This window comes from Patiria miniata, unplaced genomic scaffold, assembly GCF_015706575.1.
Source record: "Patiria miniata isolate m_02_andy unplaced genomic scaffold, ASM1570657v1 HiC_scaffold_1, whole genome shotgun sequence".
NCBI classification, from domain to species: Eukaryota; Metazoa; Echinodermata; class Asteroidea; order Valvatida; family Asterinidae; genus Patiria; species Patiria miniata.
Window position 1 is genome coordinate 31649681 of NW_024037047.1, and position 19711 is coordinate 31669391.

The 19711-nt window shown below is 39.7% G+C and overlaps 1 protein-coding gene across 1 annotated transcript in view; it reads right to left on the bottom strand.

The window, feature by feature from the left end:
* LOC119732831 overlaps positions 1 to 19711 on the bottom strand; it is a 40002-nt gene that overhangs the window by 16056 nt on the left and 4235 nt on the right. Inside the window, exons 5-29 of the mRNA XM_038206437.1 lie at positions 18905 to 19156; positions 17999 to 18256; positions 17130 to 17188; positions 16883 to 16972; positions 15705 to 15884; positions 14577 to 14695; positions 14335 to 14344; positions 13799 to 14252; positions 12008 to 12118; positions 11248 to 11468; positions 10821 to 10899; positions 9621 to 9785; positions 8777 to 8893; positions 7629 to 7889; positions 6991 to 7143; positions 6614 to 6798; positions 5104 to 5284; positions 4382 to 4528; positions 3793 to 3915; positions 2913 to 3032; positions 2368 to 2613; positions 1810 to 1926; positions 1138 to 1263; positions 770 to 898; positions 315 to 452 (exon numbers count right to left, since the gene is read on the bottom strand). Coding sequence (XP_038062365.1) covers positions 315 to 452; positions 770 to 898; positions 1138 to 1263; positions 1810 to 1926; positions 2368 to 2613; positions 2913 to 3032; positions 3793 to 3915; positions 4382 to 4528; positions 5104 to 5284; positions 6614 to 6798; positions 6991 to 7143; positions 7629 to 7889; positions 8777 to 8893; positions 9621 to 9785; positions 10821 to 10899; positions 11248 to 11468; positions 12008 to 12118; positions 13799 to 14252; positions 14335 to 14344; positions 14577 to 14695; positions 15705 to 15884; positions 16883 to 16972; positions 17130 to 17188; positions 17999 to 18256; positions 18905 to 19156 — 4041 coding nt within the window. The remainder of the gene's footprint in view (positions 1 to 314; positions 453 to 769; positions 899 to 1137; positions 1264 to 1809; positions 1927 to 2367; positions 2614 to 2912; positions 3033 to 3792; positions 3916 to 4381; positions 4529 to 5103; positions 5285 to 6613; positions 6799 to 6990; positions 7144 to 7628; positions 7890 to 8776; positions 8894 to 9620; positions 9786 to 10820; positions 10900 to 11247; positions 11469 to 12007; positions 12119 to 13798; positions 14253 to 14334; positions 14345 to 14576; positions 14696 to 15704; positions 15885 to 16882; positions 16973 to 17129; positions 17189 to 17998; positions 18257 to 18904; positions 19157 to 19711) is intronic.

Here is a 19711-nt window from a genome sequence, read left to right on the forward strand (position 1 = left end):
ACTACTGCTTTAATGGAGAGATGGTTCCAAAAATGATGAGTCTCTTTTTGCCAGGTGAAGTAAATAAACACTCTCTGAAAGTACAACATGCAAAGTCTGTATTGTCATTTAAATAGTTACTTTCCATTCATTTTTTCAGATCTTTGTTTTATTTTACGCCTTTTCGGTGTTTTACTGGACTTCGAGAAGAAAGCAGATGTGCACCATAAATACAAGATCAGAAAGGAAAATCTAGTTCAGGGCTAAGGGCCATCAGAATTTTGCTGTGTGAAACAGTTTTACTATTGACCGCTGAGTGTTCTATCTATACCTACTTTGACAGTGTGTCCCATTGCCTTCATATCCTGATTTGCAACGACAGTCATATGTGCCATGGTTGTTGTAGCACTTTGCGGTAGCAATACAAACAGGGTACAATGGATCATCCACAGGAAGTGTACACTCATCAATATCTGAGGACAAATGTCAACCAAATCAAGAAAGCGAATGATGCGTTGAGTGTCTTTTCCAGTCTGCTAGGATTACAACGTTTCAGGGCTTAATTAGCCAATCTTGAATAAAATTCTCAACTTTGTAACGGTATAATAAGTGTAGAAAGGGAGTTTGTTGTTTAATAAAAAGTAACAAATGACAGCTTAATTTAACTGGTGATTTTGGTTGCATAGAAATGAAATCTATATGAATTACCAAACAAACCCACTCAGAAAAAAACCCAGAATAAGTTTTGATTCAAACTGAAAAGACTACTCGTAAAGAAATGGTAGATTACCTAGACAATCCCGCTGGTCATTGCCTTGCCTAAAGCCTTCTGAACACAAACACTCAAAACCACCGGCCGTGTTGTTACAGGTTGAGGAGGGGCCACAATAACTCTCAGTAGCATTACACTCGTTAATATCTGAAATAACAAAACAAAAACAAACAATTTTTTTTTAAACACAAATTTAAGAAATGAAATATTCTAAAAATACAAATAATTTGCAAATGATGAAGGTTTCACTCTGTCATGATGAGAATCTCAAATGGTAATGTAAAGAACTCTTTGAAGCATGCATTATCCATGACAAGGTGACATTCTGCAAGTATAAACCTATAGCTGTAATGTACCCGAAGGCCCTGTGATGTATTCATTCTCACCTTCACACACCATTGGATCAGACGCGTTTTGGTAACCACGGTAACAAAGGCACCTCTCTATATCTGCACCATTCACGTAACAGTCTCCATTCACACATATAGAATTCTCAGAACAGTTGGTATTAGCTGTGAGGAAAAAGCAACAAGAAAAAAATGAGAGAAAATCACGCCTATAAAGGTCAAAGGATGTGTGTGTGGACGTACCTCACATACACCCCCAGGACATACGGACAGATGGAGAACAGATTCTTTGTTTTCTTTGGGAGTTAATCTTTTGTTGAAAACAGTTCTCAATCATGAGTTAGTGTGCTTTATGGGAGAGTGTATGGGGACAGAGCGAAAGACAATGCCTTGTCTTCGAGAGTTAAAGTACAGCTGTTTGGGCGTGTTTATGGTGTAAATCGAGGACACACATGTGAAACATCAACTTGAGGACGTCCTCGATTAGAAAACGTGTTCAAAACCAATGGGAGCTGTTGCAAAAAAGTATAAACAAGAGATCGACGATGAGGAATAGTAGCAAATCCTCAATTTACATCATAAACAAAATTGACTGTGTGTCTGTGTGTTCACAAGTTGATTATTCACAAGATGATAATTGATGCGAATTATCCCCATAAAGAAATGTGCACAAAGTGATTTCCTTACAGTTACTCTATGCAACGGACTTACCAACACAACTGCCATCAAGCAGTGTAAATGCTTCATGGCACACACACTCAAAGGATCCTATAGTGTTTCTGCAGTTTTGAAGGCAGTTGTCAATCTCCAAATCACACTCATCAATGTCTGCCATCGAAAAGAATAAGTAAAAACAATACACTTGACCTGTGTTTCTTCCACTCAACATCTACTGTCCAAGGTTCAAATCGAACTAGGTGTGTCAAAGTGTCACTTGCAATCCACCATAACATTCCTAATAAAACCAGCATTGCATCAGTATGTGATGCTGCCGGTGCAAACCAGATCAGACTAGTTCAGACTAGATTAAACCAAGACTTGACTCACCTTGGCAATCCACTATACCGTTCCAAATATTGCATCAGAATGTGATGCTTCCGGTGAAAACCAGAATAGACTAAAGTTCAGACTAAACCAAATTAAGACTTGACTCACCTTGGTAATCGGTACCATTCCCATTAAAGCCAGCATTGCATCAGCATGTGATGCTGCCGGTGCAAACCAGAAAAGACTAAAGTTCAGACTAAACCAAACCAAGACTTGACTTACCTTGGCAATCGGTACCATTCCCATTAAAGCCAGCATTGCATCGGCAATTGAAGCTGCCGGGGATATCGGTGCAAGTAGCGTTCTCATGACAGACTGGTGTCGACCCCTCACATTCATTTACATTGGTACAGTTACGGCCGTCACCAGACAATCCCTCATTACAGGTGCAGGTATAGGAACCCTCGGTGTTATCACACATTGCTTGGATGTTGCATTCATCAGTGTTCCTGCTACACTCATTCACATCTAAGAAAGTAAGAACAATCATTTGAACATAGCACAAAGAAATTGATAGGAATGGTGTTTGAACCTGCGACCTTCGGATTGCCGTTCCGGTGCTCTACCAATTGAACTATTCAGAGTCATTTTGGCAGGTAAGGATTTTGTCAGTTTTTTTATTGAAGGGATGTTGAACAAAATACGAACAAGTATGATAGCTAGGCAAATAGGAACATTTACCATTAGTGAGGGGCAAAACATTAAATCAAGATCCGGGAATCAACACCAAGTCAATTCGAAATTCCATCCAAACACAACCTATTTACCTGTACATGTGAAGCCACTACCTTCATAGCCTTGGCGACACTGACATCTATATGAACCAATCGTGTTTGCACATTCAGCACCGTTGTCACAGTCATTTGTTCCAATGCATTCATTGATATCTGCAATTGTGACAAAATATCCTCAAAATGAAGCTAATGTGCACAGATTTAAATTAGCACACTTTCTAACAATAAACTTTGGAGAATTAAGTTTGTTAACGTGCAGGAAACGTTGAAGAATACCTAAACCCCAGACCAAAACAGGCATTTTTACTGAGACAGTGCCAATGACAGTGACAGTGCCAATGAATTTTGAAACACTTCAGACTATCAAACTTGTTTTAAAGCTTGATTCTTGAATGACACCTACAAAAATGTTTGTTGATGTTGATTCAGTCAACTCTCACTAATTAGTAACTTGTGGGATGAAAGCTTAAAGAGGAAAACAAAAATAAATTATTTTGCGCACAAATGACCCACCCTGCGAGAACCAGGCAGCCAATGATTCCAGTTTTGTAAAGAAATAAATCAATGACTAAACATCTGTGCATTTTTTTACAATGTCTCATTCAAAAGGGAATACATTTTTGATATGAAAAAAAAATTATCTAGCGCACAAATAAACCCGTCTAGCGACATCTAAATGATTGTCTGACAGCCAATATTTTGATTTTTGTTGAAAAATATTTCAATAACTGAACATCTGTGCATTTTTTGGTACAATGCCTCGTTCAAAAGTGAACAATTTTTTTATCTCTGGGAAAAAAGCAAGTGAAAAATCAAAACTATTTCCTTTTGGTGAAACTTGTAAAATTGCACAGGAAACACATCTTTTAATAAAAGGGGTGAAAAATTAAAATGTATTTTTATTTTGACCAACCTTGACAAGATGTGCCATCTCCGTTGAAGCCTGTATTACAACTGCATTCATAGCTACCTTGGGTGTTGTTACAGGTCGCATCGTCTGCACAGTCGTCAGTCTGTGAGTCACATTCATTGATATCTAAAGGAAACCAAACCCAACCCAATCATTACTGAATGACTTCATCCTACTGATGGAATTACAGACTTGTGAGTTAACTACAGTCATGTGACTTGAACGTTATCTTGTTGTGGACTGCTTCATAGTTTATTCCAATGATTACATTTTTCTAACCAACGTGTCATCCTATTTTACGGGATACAAGAGATTTTGATTAGATTAAGGTACGAATTAAGACGTTTTGGCGAATGCAAGGCCAAGATGACTCAAGACGTTACTTTGGCATATCATGCAAAATGGTTCATGCAGTCAGTTCATACTTGCCTACAATCCTGTGTGTGTCTGATGTACAAACTCATCCTGTCTCATTTCCGTATAAGCAAAAGTCAATCATGCAATAAGACATAAAGGCATGTGCTTGGAATACTACTGAAGTGAACCTATCAACAGCAAGTCTCAACGATCAACCGACTCAAGTATCACCTACCGATGCAGCGTTTGCCGTCAACAAACAAGGAATAGCCAGAGTTGCAGCTGCAGTTGAAGCTAGCCAGGGTGTTGACACAATTTTGATCACATCCACGTCCGTTATTACTGGCTGGCTCATCTCTGTACACAACACACTCATCAATATCTGTATAGAAAGGCAATACAGCTACATTGCGTAATATTTGAAGCAATTTCCAAACCACTGACAAAATCACGTCTTATAAAGACTGCCCAAAAACATCAACCTTCTAAATATTTTTCTTAATATGGTCATTTCAGAATTATAAGGCTATGGCTTGCAATTACATATGCGCCTATGGAGTAGCTGCAGCCACATCCCATAGACATGTGTGTTACTACAATCAGTAGCCAAGTTATTTAGACGTGGCTGATTAATGACATTTGTTTGAGGGGTTCAAACATATATACTTTGCAATGAAAACAAAATTGGAGATTTTAGCTATTTAACGTGTATTCATCCCTACCACTTTAGTTCTATACTTCTCCTAAATAGACGACTAGCTTAATATGCAAGTGTAAACAGAAGACCCGAGCTCACAGCTAAAGTGTATATGTGCCACAAGACTGCAACACACTGTGAGACAGTGTGGGGAGGTAAACGTGCAGTTACGTATCCACATTTGTGGGGGGGGGGGGAGTCCATATAAACATGCTCAGATGAAGTTCTTGCAGAGAAAGATCAAGAAATCCTCAGCATACCAATGCAGGACTTGCCGTCTCCCTCCGTTCCTTCTGGACAAGATCCGCAGGTGAAGTTTAAAGATGGTGGGTCATCATCAAAACACGCCACTCCTAAGAAGCAGGGGTTGTCTTGACAGGCGTCATAGTTCATCTCACAGAAGTCACCTGACCAGCCAGGTGTGCAGTTACATAACACAACCTGGAAATTAAGACCAGAATGTTATTCATTCACCACATGCAGGTATCTTGTGTGGGTGCTAGGGGTGTGCATTGACAGGAAGTAGTACGGGAACAGGGTACCCGATTGAAAACCCATTTCAAAAATTCAAATCTCGGAAGTTGCTGTTGAGTTTATGAAGGTCCATATGATAATATAACCACAGCAGTGCATCAATGCACTGCAACTTTCGTGAGCATCTTACAAGGGCGGATCTAGAACACGATTTTTTTTGGGGGGGCCAAAAAAAAATTTGGTCCCCCAAAAAGTGGGTCCAAAAAAATTACGGCTTGGGGTTCGGGGCCCGCTTAAGGGCCCCGAAAAAAATTTGGATTCTAGATGCTCTGTGGTGCGATCTGAGGCAATTTCTGATCACTTTAACCAATGTTTTTTAGGAAAAGATGGTGGTGTACTCATTGCCTGCCTTTATTGCGACGTCACATAAAAAAAAAAAAAAAATGCTTTCGTTTTTTTTTTGGGGGGGGGGCATGGCCCCCTTTGGCCCCCCCCCCCCGGATCCGCCCTTGGCATCTTAAACGTAAAATATGCTTTGTTTGTTATGTAGCCTGGCTATGTCTGAGAAGTTACTAAGTTATTTGTGAAGTTGCTTTTGGGTACCCGATCCCATAATCTGGAACCGATTCCTGACATTAATGGTCGGGTTCTGCCGTTCTGGTACTCAGGTACGGTACCCGGTACCCATGCACAGCCCTGGTGGATGCATGCTTTTTCCAATGTTTTAAACTCAACAAAGGTGGCAAAGAAATCAAAAATGTCATAATTATTTTCATGAAAAAGGGAACATAAGAAAGATGAAATGATTTGAATTTGTTTTTAATTAATCAGAGATTTAAAATTGTTCAGCTCTAAATCTGGGTGTTAATTGGTGGGGGGAGGGGGGCAGGCCCCCTTCACTTTTCAAAGTGGGGTAATATCATATTGTTTGTCAGAATAGCTGATTCAATAACTCACAACTCGAAAATGATGTTTAAAAGATGATATTTTGCTCCCCCCCCCAAAAAAAAAAAAGGTTTTAATGGTCAGAAATTGCCTCAGATCGCACCACAGAGCATCTTATCAAAAATTTATCGGGCTCCTGGAGCGGGCCCCGAACCTCATGTTATATTACGGCTTCGCGCTTCCCGCTTGCATTAGTGCTGATCAAGGTATGCCCCGCCCCCACTTTTGAGAAGTGACTGTGTGTGCAAACATGAGGTAACCCTCAAAGATTTTGTGTAGCTTTTAAACACTGCTGCATTAAACATTAATGTGCACGTTACTGCGGTTATATACCACAGTGACAATCCTTACCCCAAAGCGGCCATCTGTGATGACGTTAGTACCCTCCACATACTCATCATACAGGCATGTACCAGCATTCTTACAGTCACAGAGTTTGACAATCGGTTCCAATGTTGCATTCGCTTTCCCATCAGTCACCAGGAAGCCGAGGGTGACCTTTGACCTATCAGCTGGTGTCCATGTGAACTGGCCTCCTGTAGTTAACAGCAAACAATGTTGGTGTCAAAAAGGACGTCTTAATGTAGGGTTAAGGCAATATATTTGTATTCACATTCGTTTATAAGGATCCTGACATTAGCGAGCACCATACACTGACTCCAACCTACTTTCAGGACAATTCCCTAACTGTTGCAGAGCCGGAAAGTGGTGTTTAAGGTAACACTAACCTGGCGATGAAACAGTCGCCCCTGGAATCACCTCCAGTAACTCATATGATATGTCATCTCCATCAGGATCAACGGCTTGTATCTGCAGTATGAAGGGTTGTCCAACAACTACCTCAACTGTCTCGACCAGTGTGACATTGGGCGGGAAATTGGCTGGAAAATATACAATCATCTTTAAATGATGGAAAGGTAGATATTTGGGGAATTATTAATTAGAACAAATTGGGAGCAGTGTTTGAATGATTACGCGAACATCGGTGGGGGTGGGGGTTCAAAGAATCTTTACCCCCATCCGGCATGACTCCCCCCCCCCCCGAAAAAAGAAGAAAAAACTTAGGCTTGTACCATTCACTGGACATCCAGTACCAACCTCCCTGTCCGCTCTTGCAATTTGTCAGCTGGATATTTCAAGTTTTTGTTCGGCTTAAAACTGACCAACCCCATCCCTGTGCCCCCCACCCATTTTTTTTATTTCAACACCTCTGAAAAAAAGAAAGAATTAAGAATGGATAAACATGTAATTTGCTTGCAGCTGTTGTCATTGAGTTTTATTCAGTTTTCTCCAAAATGGCTTGCAATAAAAACGGCTACATTTTACGTACATTTCCAACATCAAGCCCAATCAGAACATGACTTACTTGCTGCCATCATGTCAATAGTATTCTGCTCACTGAGTTGCATCGATGCCACACCGATTTCCGTACTACCCGTTGCCAAGGCATCATACAAACACACTTCGTTATTTCCGCAGGCATCTTGAGCGGCTTGGAGCTTTGCTGGATCGGCTTCACTCGTGAGATTGTCCAGGAACTTTGGTGTGAAACTGGGATCGTTTATATTTGAAAAACTCTCACCCGGCGGAACGTAGTAGAAGAGGGAATCACTCTCTGAGATGGCCCCTGCATGAGGTCAAAGGTCATACATCAATAAGAATAACGCACGTGCCTATGGAAGCGGCTGCAGCCACTTCCCTTAGACCCGTGTGTTATACCTAGCCGTAGCTAAGTAATTCGGACACGGGTTTATAGGCTACGGCTAATATGGAACTACATCTGCATCTCTGTCCATTGGAACTATGTAGGAACAAGCTTTGGCTCCAGATTAGCCCTTATCATACAGTCTTTTAAACTTGGGTTTTGCATTTCACCAACATGATTTCAGAAGTACTGCATGCTAATGCTTTTAGAGAGCCCAAGAAAAATATTGTTACGATTTTACTCAGGTGGTAATGTATCCCATGGAAATCAAATGTACTGCAACTCTACCACCAAGCTTGCCAAACTGCCGGCTATGGTTCAAATTTAAACTTCATGAAACTTCACACCATTGATCATATTTAATGACTTATATGGGCTTTGTGCAAGAACAAGAGAAGGCCTTTATGAGCACTTTTGAAAGCTCCGTGGATGGGGCACAACGCGTACGTGTGTGTACTGACTCGCGCGTGTATGGCACAAAATGTGCAACACTAATTTTATTCTGACTTATATGCACAAAGCAACAGTGTCTTCGTGTGAACATCAGGCGTTGTCAGCAATGCATTTGAATGTCTCTCCCAAATGGTCTCTCCCCAAACTCTCCCTTTCTTACCAAGGAGGGGGTACTTGTGCATGGAGCCCATATTACTATAGCAAATCTGCTTGATGGTTTATAGAAGCTTTCCTCTGGTGTGCGTTTGTTCAAAAGATACGTAAGGGTAGACCTTTTGCTCATTCAATGTAACTGAATTATATAGTTGCCCCCAAAACCTACAAAATGACTGGTGAATAAGGGTGTATTGACTTACACGTTTGACCAAATGCAAAGAAGTCTTGTTCAGACTGTTCTCCATTTGGACCAGTTACTGTCTGTTGGGTGTTATCACGTCTCAGAGCATCGTTACCTTTGTCCCCATCCCATACACCTGCACATAATGCATGCAAATACTCCCTGACAATTACACTAGTTCAAGTGGTTAACGATTATTGCTGAAATCATGTGATTAGTTTCAGCAGCTGGCACTGTGGTAAATTCAGCACTGTAGTTTGTCTATCATGAGTGTTCACGTCTCCTTGCCCCACTGTGCCAGGTTATGTTGCACCTTGAGGTTATAAAACAACATCAAGCATTGGCAGAGATCGAAATGAGGATTTTTGGATATTAGGAAAGAGAATAAAATACTCCTTAAAATACCCTTTGTTGCACTTCAATTGGACATTTCGTCGTAAAGTATTAAGTTTCCATTGATCGATGTGAAAAGGTGAAATGCTGAGAAAAAAGTTCTTTAAAATTGCAAGTTTTGTAGTCATGAAAATGAAAAGATATTATTTCCTTTTAAAAAAGTGTAGATCATATCAAAGATTAAAAATATCACTAAATCTGAAATCACCAAAAAAAAACCAAAAATCACCCCCATTTTGTTTTGTTTAATTTTTTTCTCCACTACAGCCTGTGCCTAGTTCTGTCTCATTTTGCCAGAACGCCTCATATATTATAATGTGTATAATCATAAAGAAATACATTAATTTTAAGATGCATTACTAAGCTACAGTGCACACAAAGATCTCAAATGATATAAAATCTACACAGGGCATAAAATGAAAGTTTGCAATTTGACATCAAATTAGCAATGCCACAAATGCTTTGCTTACCCAGTAATCCCTTGGTTTTGTTCATGTAGTCTTCACTCAGTTGTGTGGTGATGTCAGCAAAGCTGTTACTGACTCCAACAGAGAACTGAATATCTGCCTGGTAGACTGCGATGATTTTGATTGGATCCTCCTCTCTTAGTACGGTGAAATTGCCAATAAGTAATCCTGAAATCATCAGATTTAAATACTCATCAAACAATAAGCCTCTGTACTGATGGCATCACGTCATTGCCACAGTACAGTATGTTTTAATGGATTTGTCAAGTGTAATAGTGTAATACAATGTAATACACTTGCTGATGGGTACTTTAAGGGGTCTAAAAATGAGCAGCATGCATATGTAATGATGTTATTAATTCACATGGGCATTCGCTAGGATCACATGTGCATGTATCAATTGTTCTCTGTGTCCATGTACAGCATATAGGTACCGCCAATAATGACTCCACAATGAAAATACCAATTTTTCTTATTCTATTCATAAAAAAAACTTGTACGCGAGTTTTGTTGATGTCTCCTAACGCGGCGCAGCCCCATCGTGGAGCACTTTGGGTTTTTTTTCACCTCTGGCCCCTTGCCAGAGCAAAAGATTTACCTAAAATTTCACAGTGAGTGAAATTTCATCAATCTCTTTAATCATTCCCATTCATAAATCTTGAGCTTACCTACTCGTTACAAAGTTAGCGGAAAATGTATTTTGGCCTGATTTCCTGAGTTATTTCGAAGTGCACAATAAACCCTCTAAAATTGCGCCCAAAAAGGAAAAAAAAAAAAATTTCTGACAAACTTCTAATAGGGTATGTGATAATATAGAGATAAAAATGATTTATCAGAATTGTTAAGCTTTAAAGACATTCTTAAATGATAACTTGGGATTTTCTGAGACTTGTTCAAGTGCGCCATATTAGGGAATACTTAGCTGATTTTGTGCCCAACTTCCGGACACCACCGTTTTTGAATTGCGGACTAAATTTCATGACACTGAAATTGTTCACAAAGGTTCAACGCGAGCATTATTAAGGTAACGAACTAATATTTCACTGAATGAGTTTGATCTTTGCCAACAAAGAAGTTTGGCAACACTTTGCATGAGGAAAGTTGGGAGAACTGTTGAAGCGCGCCACGTTAGGGAACACCACTATTAATGTGTACATGTAGGAATTCTTAAACCACTGTCCGTGGTATGTAACCAGTTCTCACCATCAGCTGTGGGTGTGACACTCGCACCGTTAACTTTGGTTTCCAAATCGGTTCCGTCACTGTTTAGTTTGATCTCAATCTGAAACAAATACAAACAAGATTTTAACGCCAGAGTCCATCACAAGTCCATCACAGGTTAAGTCTCAAGCTATTCAAATGAGATTCTAATGACAAAGCCATTCCTTTGTTGTTGTTTATCCCTTTACTTGTTACAGGACGACCATGATTTACTTGTGACCTGACTTGTGATGAACAAATTATTGACAAATAAAAAAGGAAACTATAAAAACAATCTGCCTTAATAAACTCACATACACCAGAACACCAAATCATGCATGGGATCACACACAAGAAACATCAAGATCGAAAACTGATTTGCAAATAGTAAGTCCTTTCTACAACATCTTGCAGATAAAAAGGAGCTCACCCTTGCATCACCGACGTATTCAGCAGCGAATCCAGCAAAGAATGTTGCTTCAGAGAGTTGCTGGGTTTCAGAGTTCAACGCTCGCTGTGTCCTGCCTTGTAGTTCAAACTGTCTCTGTCCATCGTCATCATCAATGAGAGCCATAGTGTATTCACCCAGACCATTGAAGGTGTAGTCCAAACCATCCAGTGTCCTCATGTGTGGGTCGCCAAAGTTCCAGCCTACAATTTGGTGAAGAATTATCAGTTACAGCATTTCTGCAAAAAAATTCATGTTTTGCATGGCACCAATCATTGTTTTGTGATTTTACTTAACAAATATAGTTTCTTTAATAGAAATACATTTTTCCTTAGTAACTCCATGAAATTGGGTAACTGAATTATTCTACAAAGTCAGTCATCTTTGGATCTGCCGGTGGGCCCCGTGCGCAAGTACCCCGTCTGCCACCGGAAAGAAGGGGGGAGTTTGGGGAGACCATCGGGAGAGACTTTGACATCGCCGACGACACCCAACGTCGAGTCCGAATCTCGAGTCACAAGCTCTCAATGGTGTTAAAAAACAACACCTATTGCCTCTCGGAGCCCAATGTCAGTGACTTGTCGGTAAGCCATTTACGAAATAATTGACAGGGGAATGATAGATGTATTTCAAATAAGCAGTCACGCTCAGGCTATTAAAACCTCCTTAGTGATGTCTGATTTGGCTACTCTTCACATTTGCACTGTTGTTAAAAAAAACCCCAGACAACTAGATGACTTACCCCGCCTAGGCGGGCGATATCTCCGACAGCTCTGAATTGGTCTCCATCGTCTGTACAGACGACACAATGAAGACTGCTCACAGCAGTAATAGCGCACCAAGACTCCTTGATCTGTCAAGTTTCAATCATACAACTGTTTGTGATCACTGTATAACTTGCAATCAGAGATTGTAATTTTTACTAAACGTTTGCTTTATATTTTTTTGGTTCAATAATCAGCCTGTGAAGTGTCGTGGGAACCAAATGTAGTAACAATGCTGAGGTTGAGGTACTGCTCATAACGGGTCCAATTTATAATTCGATTAACAAGTCCAGATGCAAGTAACAGGGAATCAACTGTAACAAATAAATGCCTTTGCCACAGCTATTGGTTCTAATCAGAAGAACAGATTATGCTGACATTTGGAGCATTTGGAACCGTTTTTCTTAAGCGGATTGTAGACTTTCTGAAACCTCAATATATTTCCCCCCAAAAAAACTACCTGTCTAAATATTTTTGAAATACCAACCACGAAGTAAATTTAGAAAATGTTTAATTACGCAGATACTCCTAATCCTTGGCATAAACCCTATGAGTTTTGTTTAATTTCCCTCACACCTCATTGCACAATAGTAAGTTGATCACATGTTTGGGCACTGTGACTAAGTTCCCTACCTTAATCATTGTCAGTGCTTCATGTAAAAAAAAAAAGGGGGGCTGCGGTTCGGAAATTGAGATCATTTGCCCTTGAGCATGAAACTGATGTCTTGCCATGTTATGACCAATGGACCAATGGACCATTGTGCAGTGAGGCGTGGGGTACATAAAACTCATACAGGTTTAGGCCAAGGATTAGAAGTATCTGCACAATGAACACATTTTCCAAATTTACTTTGTGATTTTGCTTTTAATACTTCAAAAATATGTTGACAGACACATTTTTTAGGGACACATACAGTGTAGAGTTTATTGATGATAGTCTGAGATGTAGAAGACAAATTGGCTCATCATTGATGAGTTCCTTGAATCAATTGAACATGACCTACCAAACCAACTGTTAAATCGACTGGTTGAGAAGAACAAAGGACTTAATTGAAATGGTTCCATGATTGAAGCAACTCCGGCACTCAGTACACCCCTGAGAAAATCACATCTGGGAATGTTATAGCAACATTGTGGGCCGGGTAACCATGGCAACTGCAAACGCCGGACGTAGCAAATGGTATCTGAAGTAAAACAAGTAGAGAAAAATAGATATCGAGCATCCTATATAAAAATAACACACGGATACCGTAAGTGGAAGAATGAAAATAAAGCACTATAGCAATCAAAATACTTGCTTAGCAATGCAGCCATACTATTTCATGTCTTTAATAAGGGAATAAATATGTACTTAGTCGGTTTTAAACAAGTATGTTTGAAAACCAGCTTGGGGCCTGGACACCGATTATGGCCAAAGCCGAAGGCGAAGTAAATTATCGGTGACCAGGCCACAAGCCAGTTTTTAAACCTTCTTGTTTATAACCGGACTCACTGGTAGTATTGCGCATGCCTTAGTGAGGACTGTGAAGGTTCAACCAATAAAAGGGTAGAAGGGACCTAATTTTATAGTCCAAATTCCATGTGACACAGGAAAAGTGTTTAAAACTAGCCAGTCGGTGTTTTATCAACAGCTCAAAACCACCCCCCTGCCAGGCTCTTGACCAAAAGGAATAGTAAACCATTTCACGTTTTTACGAATAAGTTCAATGCTATAAAGAAATTTGATAATTGGATATTTTTTTCAAATAAAGACGTCACATTTTGCTCACCGAATCGTAGCGAAAACTGTGTGGGCAGTACGTAGGAATATGGAATAGGTACCCATCTCCTGTCCCGACGAGCACTCTGCAGACTGCATGGACAGGTGTTGGCAACCCTCACAGGATACAAATACAGGAAAAAGATATAGCTACTTCTCTGTCGATAATACCAATTATAGCAGAAGAGACGAGGATTGATAAAGTTGGCTTGGAGTGTATCCAGCTGGTAAACCCAACGTCCTATCATTCCAGAATTGCCTACGACGCTACCAGGGCGGAACACGGATCTACCCAGTAAGTCCACATAAACCTTCCGTCCAAACCGCCCACAGGTGAAACCCTGGATGACGTAATGGTTAAATAAGGAGGCTGGGTCCCAATTCATGCCGCATGGATCGTAGTTAAAGATAACATAACTATGTTCTCCGTTTGTCAATAGTATAGCTTGGAAGGTGTTGGTCTCCTGGAAAAAAACCACAATATTGAAAACATCAGTAAGCCAATATTGTCAAATATATATTGTTTAACAAGAACCATCCTTCTACAAATTGTGTACTGAACATCCAAGTACAATCTCATATTGAACCACAGTTGACCGTCAAAGTAGGAAGATTAGTTTATAGACTTTACACTATAGTAAAAACTGTCTCTCCAATTATCTTTGGCAAGTGCTATAAATCTGCATGACTGACATCACGTTTGGAGAAATACTCCTTCGTAAGGTGTATAAAATCAAGATAATTGAATTATGACCATAGACATACTTACAGGAGACAATGAGACAGACTGGACATTACTCCACGTGATGACGAGGACCCAATTGGCCAAGAAGCTGCCATACTGTGCTGACACGATATTACTCAAAGTACGCAACATTGTACTATCCGTCGAAGGGTTGTCATAAAGCTAGCATAAAACAACATAAATAATATAGACATATATATCACCTACGTGATACCGACAGGCAACTGACAGACAGAGTTGTAATGACTTGAGTCAATGACTGGACTCGAGTCCCAATTTTTGGCAACTCGATGCAACTCGGCTCGTGTCGTTACGAGCAAATGACTTAACTGGATCGAGTCCTTCATCAGAAGACTAGACTCCAGTCACAAAATACAGTGACTCACTGCAACTCTTTGGACAGGCAACCAAAACATTCGAGCATATTTTGCATTTGGCCACAGAATACAGTTAAAACGACAGCGCTGAGTTTGCTAACAGTTATTTGCATCATGTGACCGCAACATCCGATTTTGTAAATAGATGTGACATGGTCCATAGGATGTGATGCTGTGATTACAAGGTACTACTGACAAAAGTCAACAGGTGGAGGTGTCATCACACACCATAGCAGGCAACATACATGAGGGCTGGTATAATATCAAGCTAATGATCGCATAACTTGGAGAAAAGCAGTACATTGAGGAATTACTAAATTTGAACATGATAATAATGAATTATATATGTTAGGTGCGATCGGTCGATGTGCGTGACCATGTCGGTCGCACTGCGCTATCGGTCGATCGTGATGCTATCGGTCGATCGCACTGCCACCAGTCGAAAACTTTTTCTTTCTAATTAACGGCTCTGGAGGATTTTCTTTTTAAAAAGTAAATCCTACAAAATCGACCGATCGCGCTATGCGACGGATCGCGCCCAGTTTATACGGTCCATTTCAGGAGGAAAATCCATAATTTTAGTCTCTCCGACAGAGTTTGGGTTCGTCCTGGTGATGAGCGGGAGACCATGTGCTGCTGCAGGCGGCCACGCAGCCTACTCCTGGATTTAACGAAACTGACTCCAACAATAGTCTTTGTCGAACATGACATAAATTCCATCTACAAAATATTTGGCTAGATGTGAGCATTCAGTTGCCTTGCCCCAATTCCTAGGCTGATTTCATCTTACATACCTGCCAAAACACATTGTTTGTGGAGTCAAATGCATCGGCTCGGACGTCTGCCCAGAATGGAGCTATCATTTGCACGTTGCCGTTGAAAGAGAAACTAAAAGTACTCGGGAATGCTTGTTTGTAGATGGTACGTCTGACTCGTCGATTATTGGACAGGATAATCACACCGTTGTCAGTGAACTGATAACAAGAATAAAAAAACAATGTAAACAATTGTTGCTAATTACAAAAATAGTGCTGTTTACTTATTATTCATCATGCATATTGGGGTATATGTATATGTACTGTTATTTCTTGCAAGCTCTCGGACAACACTGAGTATACAGTTTTTATTAATACTACGTCGGTGCGGGGCGAAACCAAATATTAAAAATGTACATCTCCCCAATGCAGAAAATACTATCATAACTGACTGAAGATTACATCGCAATGTCATAATATAAATAATAATAATACATATTTATAAAGTGCACGTATCCACTAGTATTGGTGCTCAAGGCACTGCCTCATTATCTGGCATCCAACTGGAAATTTAGAAAAACTCCAAACTACACAAGGCTTCACACAGTATTTTTCAATTTGTAATGGCATCAATGAGAAGCGAAAAATGAGGAAATCCGAGGAAAAGTTTCATGCCTGCATTAATAACCTTAACATAACTCAACCCATCAAACCCCAACAGTATGTTTTGTTGGAATCTGTCAGGATAGGTACAGTACCCCTAAACTGACAGTCTTTTACATTGGGTTGGCACACCTCCAGAAACAAAGTCAGAAATCTGTGTGTGCAGTTTCCCATATGGTGTTGGAATTTGCCAGGATGGGTATGGTTCCTAGTAAATTATTCTAGGGAGTTAGGATTAACCTGCTCATTGGGCCAATGAAACATTCCAAAGACAATCTCAGCTCCCTGGGGACTATACAGCTCGATGCTGCCATTTGGGTGCACAGCAGCTGAATCAACCACAATAACCATCTCTGCCCTCACAGGTACCCAATTTATATTCTCTGTGGGGAGAAGCAATGAGTGACAAAGTGCCTTGCCCAAAGACACACCCACACACACACCCACACACAGGCTGGACTCGAACCCACAATCTGCAGAATTACCCGCAGACCACGAATTCAATGCTCCAGACCACGGGGCCACGGCACTCCACAGGTCATGCTGATACTTACATATACAAACTCATAGAGCTCATTGCCAAAAGGAAAGAACTGCCGTGAAGTAAAGGTGGGAGAGATCCGATCCTTGGAAGGCAGAAAGAACTGTTTAAGAAAATTATAAACATCTGGAGTTGAAAGCAACATCTATTCTGCATGGGCTGAGTATGAACTCAATCCGACAGATTAAATGTAAACATTGTAATGCCTCTAGCATGAAAGTCCAGTTGCTTTATTGAAAGAATAATTATATTAAACTCACTGGCTGACTGACACTGGAGAGTGCACTGTCTCCAACCCCAAATGGAACAAGACTAGATGCTGCTCAAATAAAAGAAAACAAACATCAACTTTTAAGATTCCACGTCAATCAAATTAGGTCGAGTTCAGACAGGATGGCTTAGCAAGATCAAAATACTCATTTTAAATGTTGCTTGGTAGTATCCACTTGACCTTTCAGTTGATTCCTTAGTTTTCAATCGGAAAAAAAATAGTTAATCCAAATACTCATTAATGTTAGGATCATTTTATTTGAGTTGCTTTGAAAAAAAAAACATCTTCAAAGCGCCATTTTGAAATTAAGAGTTTCGACCAACCATAGTCTTTGATCTATGATGAAGGAAGATGAAAATAATTGGTCCACTGGAATTTCTGGGTTTTTGTAAAATGTGTGATTGGCGAGACACAGGACATTCATGGGATGCCAGGAAATTAGGAGCCAACCATTAAATATTCAGGACAAACTGCAAACATCTTTATTTGCAACATGTTCCTTAGTATTATAATAAATTAATAATGAATTACTTATATATGATGCTTCCTAAATGCCCGCTGACCGTAACAAGTGTATGTACGTGGAATTTGGGAAAGTTGATAGTGTAAACTGGAATGGGATCGCTGGTTGATGATGTATTGGTTTGTATTGGGCATATTTCCAGGATTCTCAATAACTCAGAATCTTCTCAAAACAAAGTTTGTAAACAATGTTCAATATTTCCATTGCGGAAAGAGACAGAGATGTTGTTCAGAAACCTGCAACTGATACCTGATACAATGAGCCTGTTGCGGAAATAAAAGAATAAAAGAAATGACGACAAAATTAATAGAAGAAATGACACCAAACTGACATACCGATGACTGTGATAGTGAATGCACACATTCCTTGGTTCCATGCTGAGTCTTGTGCTGTACATGTCACAGTTGTCTCTCCGATTGCATACACTTCACCCGATGTCACTACGTTGCTATTCTGATTTCTACATGTGACACTGATGTAACCATCCACATTATCTATTGCCCATGGTTGTATAGGCCAATTAACTGCAACATCATTTGTCATTGTGCATCTCTCGATGTTTTCTGGACAGATAACTATTGGATGTGCATTGTCTAAAACAAAACAGGAAAATAATACAACTCTCTTATAACGATATAAAAATAACCTTCACCTTAAAAATTGAACGTTTACTGAAATATTTGTGAAACTAGTTTTACACATGAAATCAGCGAAGAAATTTGTTTAGCAGAAAGTATTGCTAAGCTATGGTAAGCAAGCAGCAATTAACTGGGAACCAGTCACATAACACTGTGCATCACACTGAATTTTGGCTGGTAATCTATCTTTTTTTGCCAGCCAACATTTGTTGAGCTTTTAATTCCTTTACAAAAACATCTTCACCTGATGCAATGTGATGTGCAACAGCAATGTGTGGCTGGGATTATTCTGGCACAATATTGGGTCCTATTGATTATCAGATATACTCACACATCATCTCTTTTTGAAATTCTAATTTGCTACTGAAACCGACCCAATTTTCGGATACAATTTGCCGTACCAAATCCAAACTGACCCAGAACCAAATGTGACGGTTCACATTTAGCACCAGTGTCCGGGATCCTAACCGGTGTCCGGGACCCTAACCGGTTTTACACATATTAGTTTGAAACCAGCCAATTTATTTTCCTATTTATAGCTAAAAGGTTTGTTGCCAAGTATCTGTGGCAGTAATTGTCTATATATTTGATACATTTGCTTACCTCTTACAGTGAATGTGAAGCTTATTAAATCAGTGCAACCAGCCAGGTTAGTGACCCAGCAGGTGACTATATGAGATCCGACGCCAAACATGCCTCCTGTTAGACTGACTTCACCTTCTAAAGAGTCTATACATGTGATGGGTTGACCGTCAGAGTTGATAGCAGTGATTCTTGGCCAGCTCACTGAAGCAGTTGACTGACCACCATCGGTGACTTGATCACTTACACTTGGCACAGTCAGTGATGGTGAGGCTGTGGAGACAAATAAACGAACCATTACGAATACTCATGCATCCTCAATGACTTAAGGGTGTACAATTCTCCTGTGCAAGTATGTGATGCGTCCTGTCAAAATCAGACATTCTCTGGGCAGAAGTTAAATTGGACAAAAAGCCAATAAATAAAGCAAGTTTTGATTTTTGTTAAGCCTAATGTTAATTTGGTTTTTTTTTTATAAAGTTGTGGGATCCTCAATATCTCTAAAATATACTTAAAAAGTCTGAGACAATTTCATTATCTTTTAAGTTATTTTCCTTTAATCTATTTAGATGAATATGTGCAGAAATCCAAGAAGAAAACCTAATATAAATAGACAATATTCTTGTAATTACATTTTTTTTGTGATCAATCACACATTGAAATGGAAATCATTTTATTTGCAGAGGAACGTCCATTTTCTAAAAATGTTGCTTGGTAGTATCCACTTGACCTTTCAGTTGATTCCTTAGTTTTCAATCGGAAAAAAATAGTTAATCCAAATACTCATTAAAGTAAGGATCATTTTATTTGAGTTGCTTTGAAAAAAAA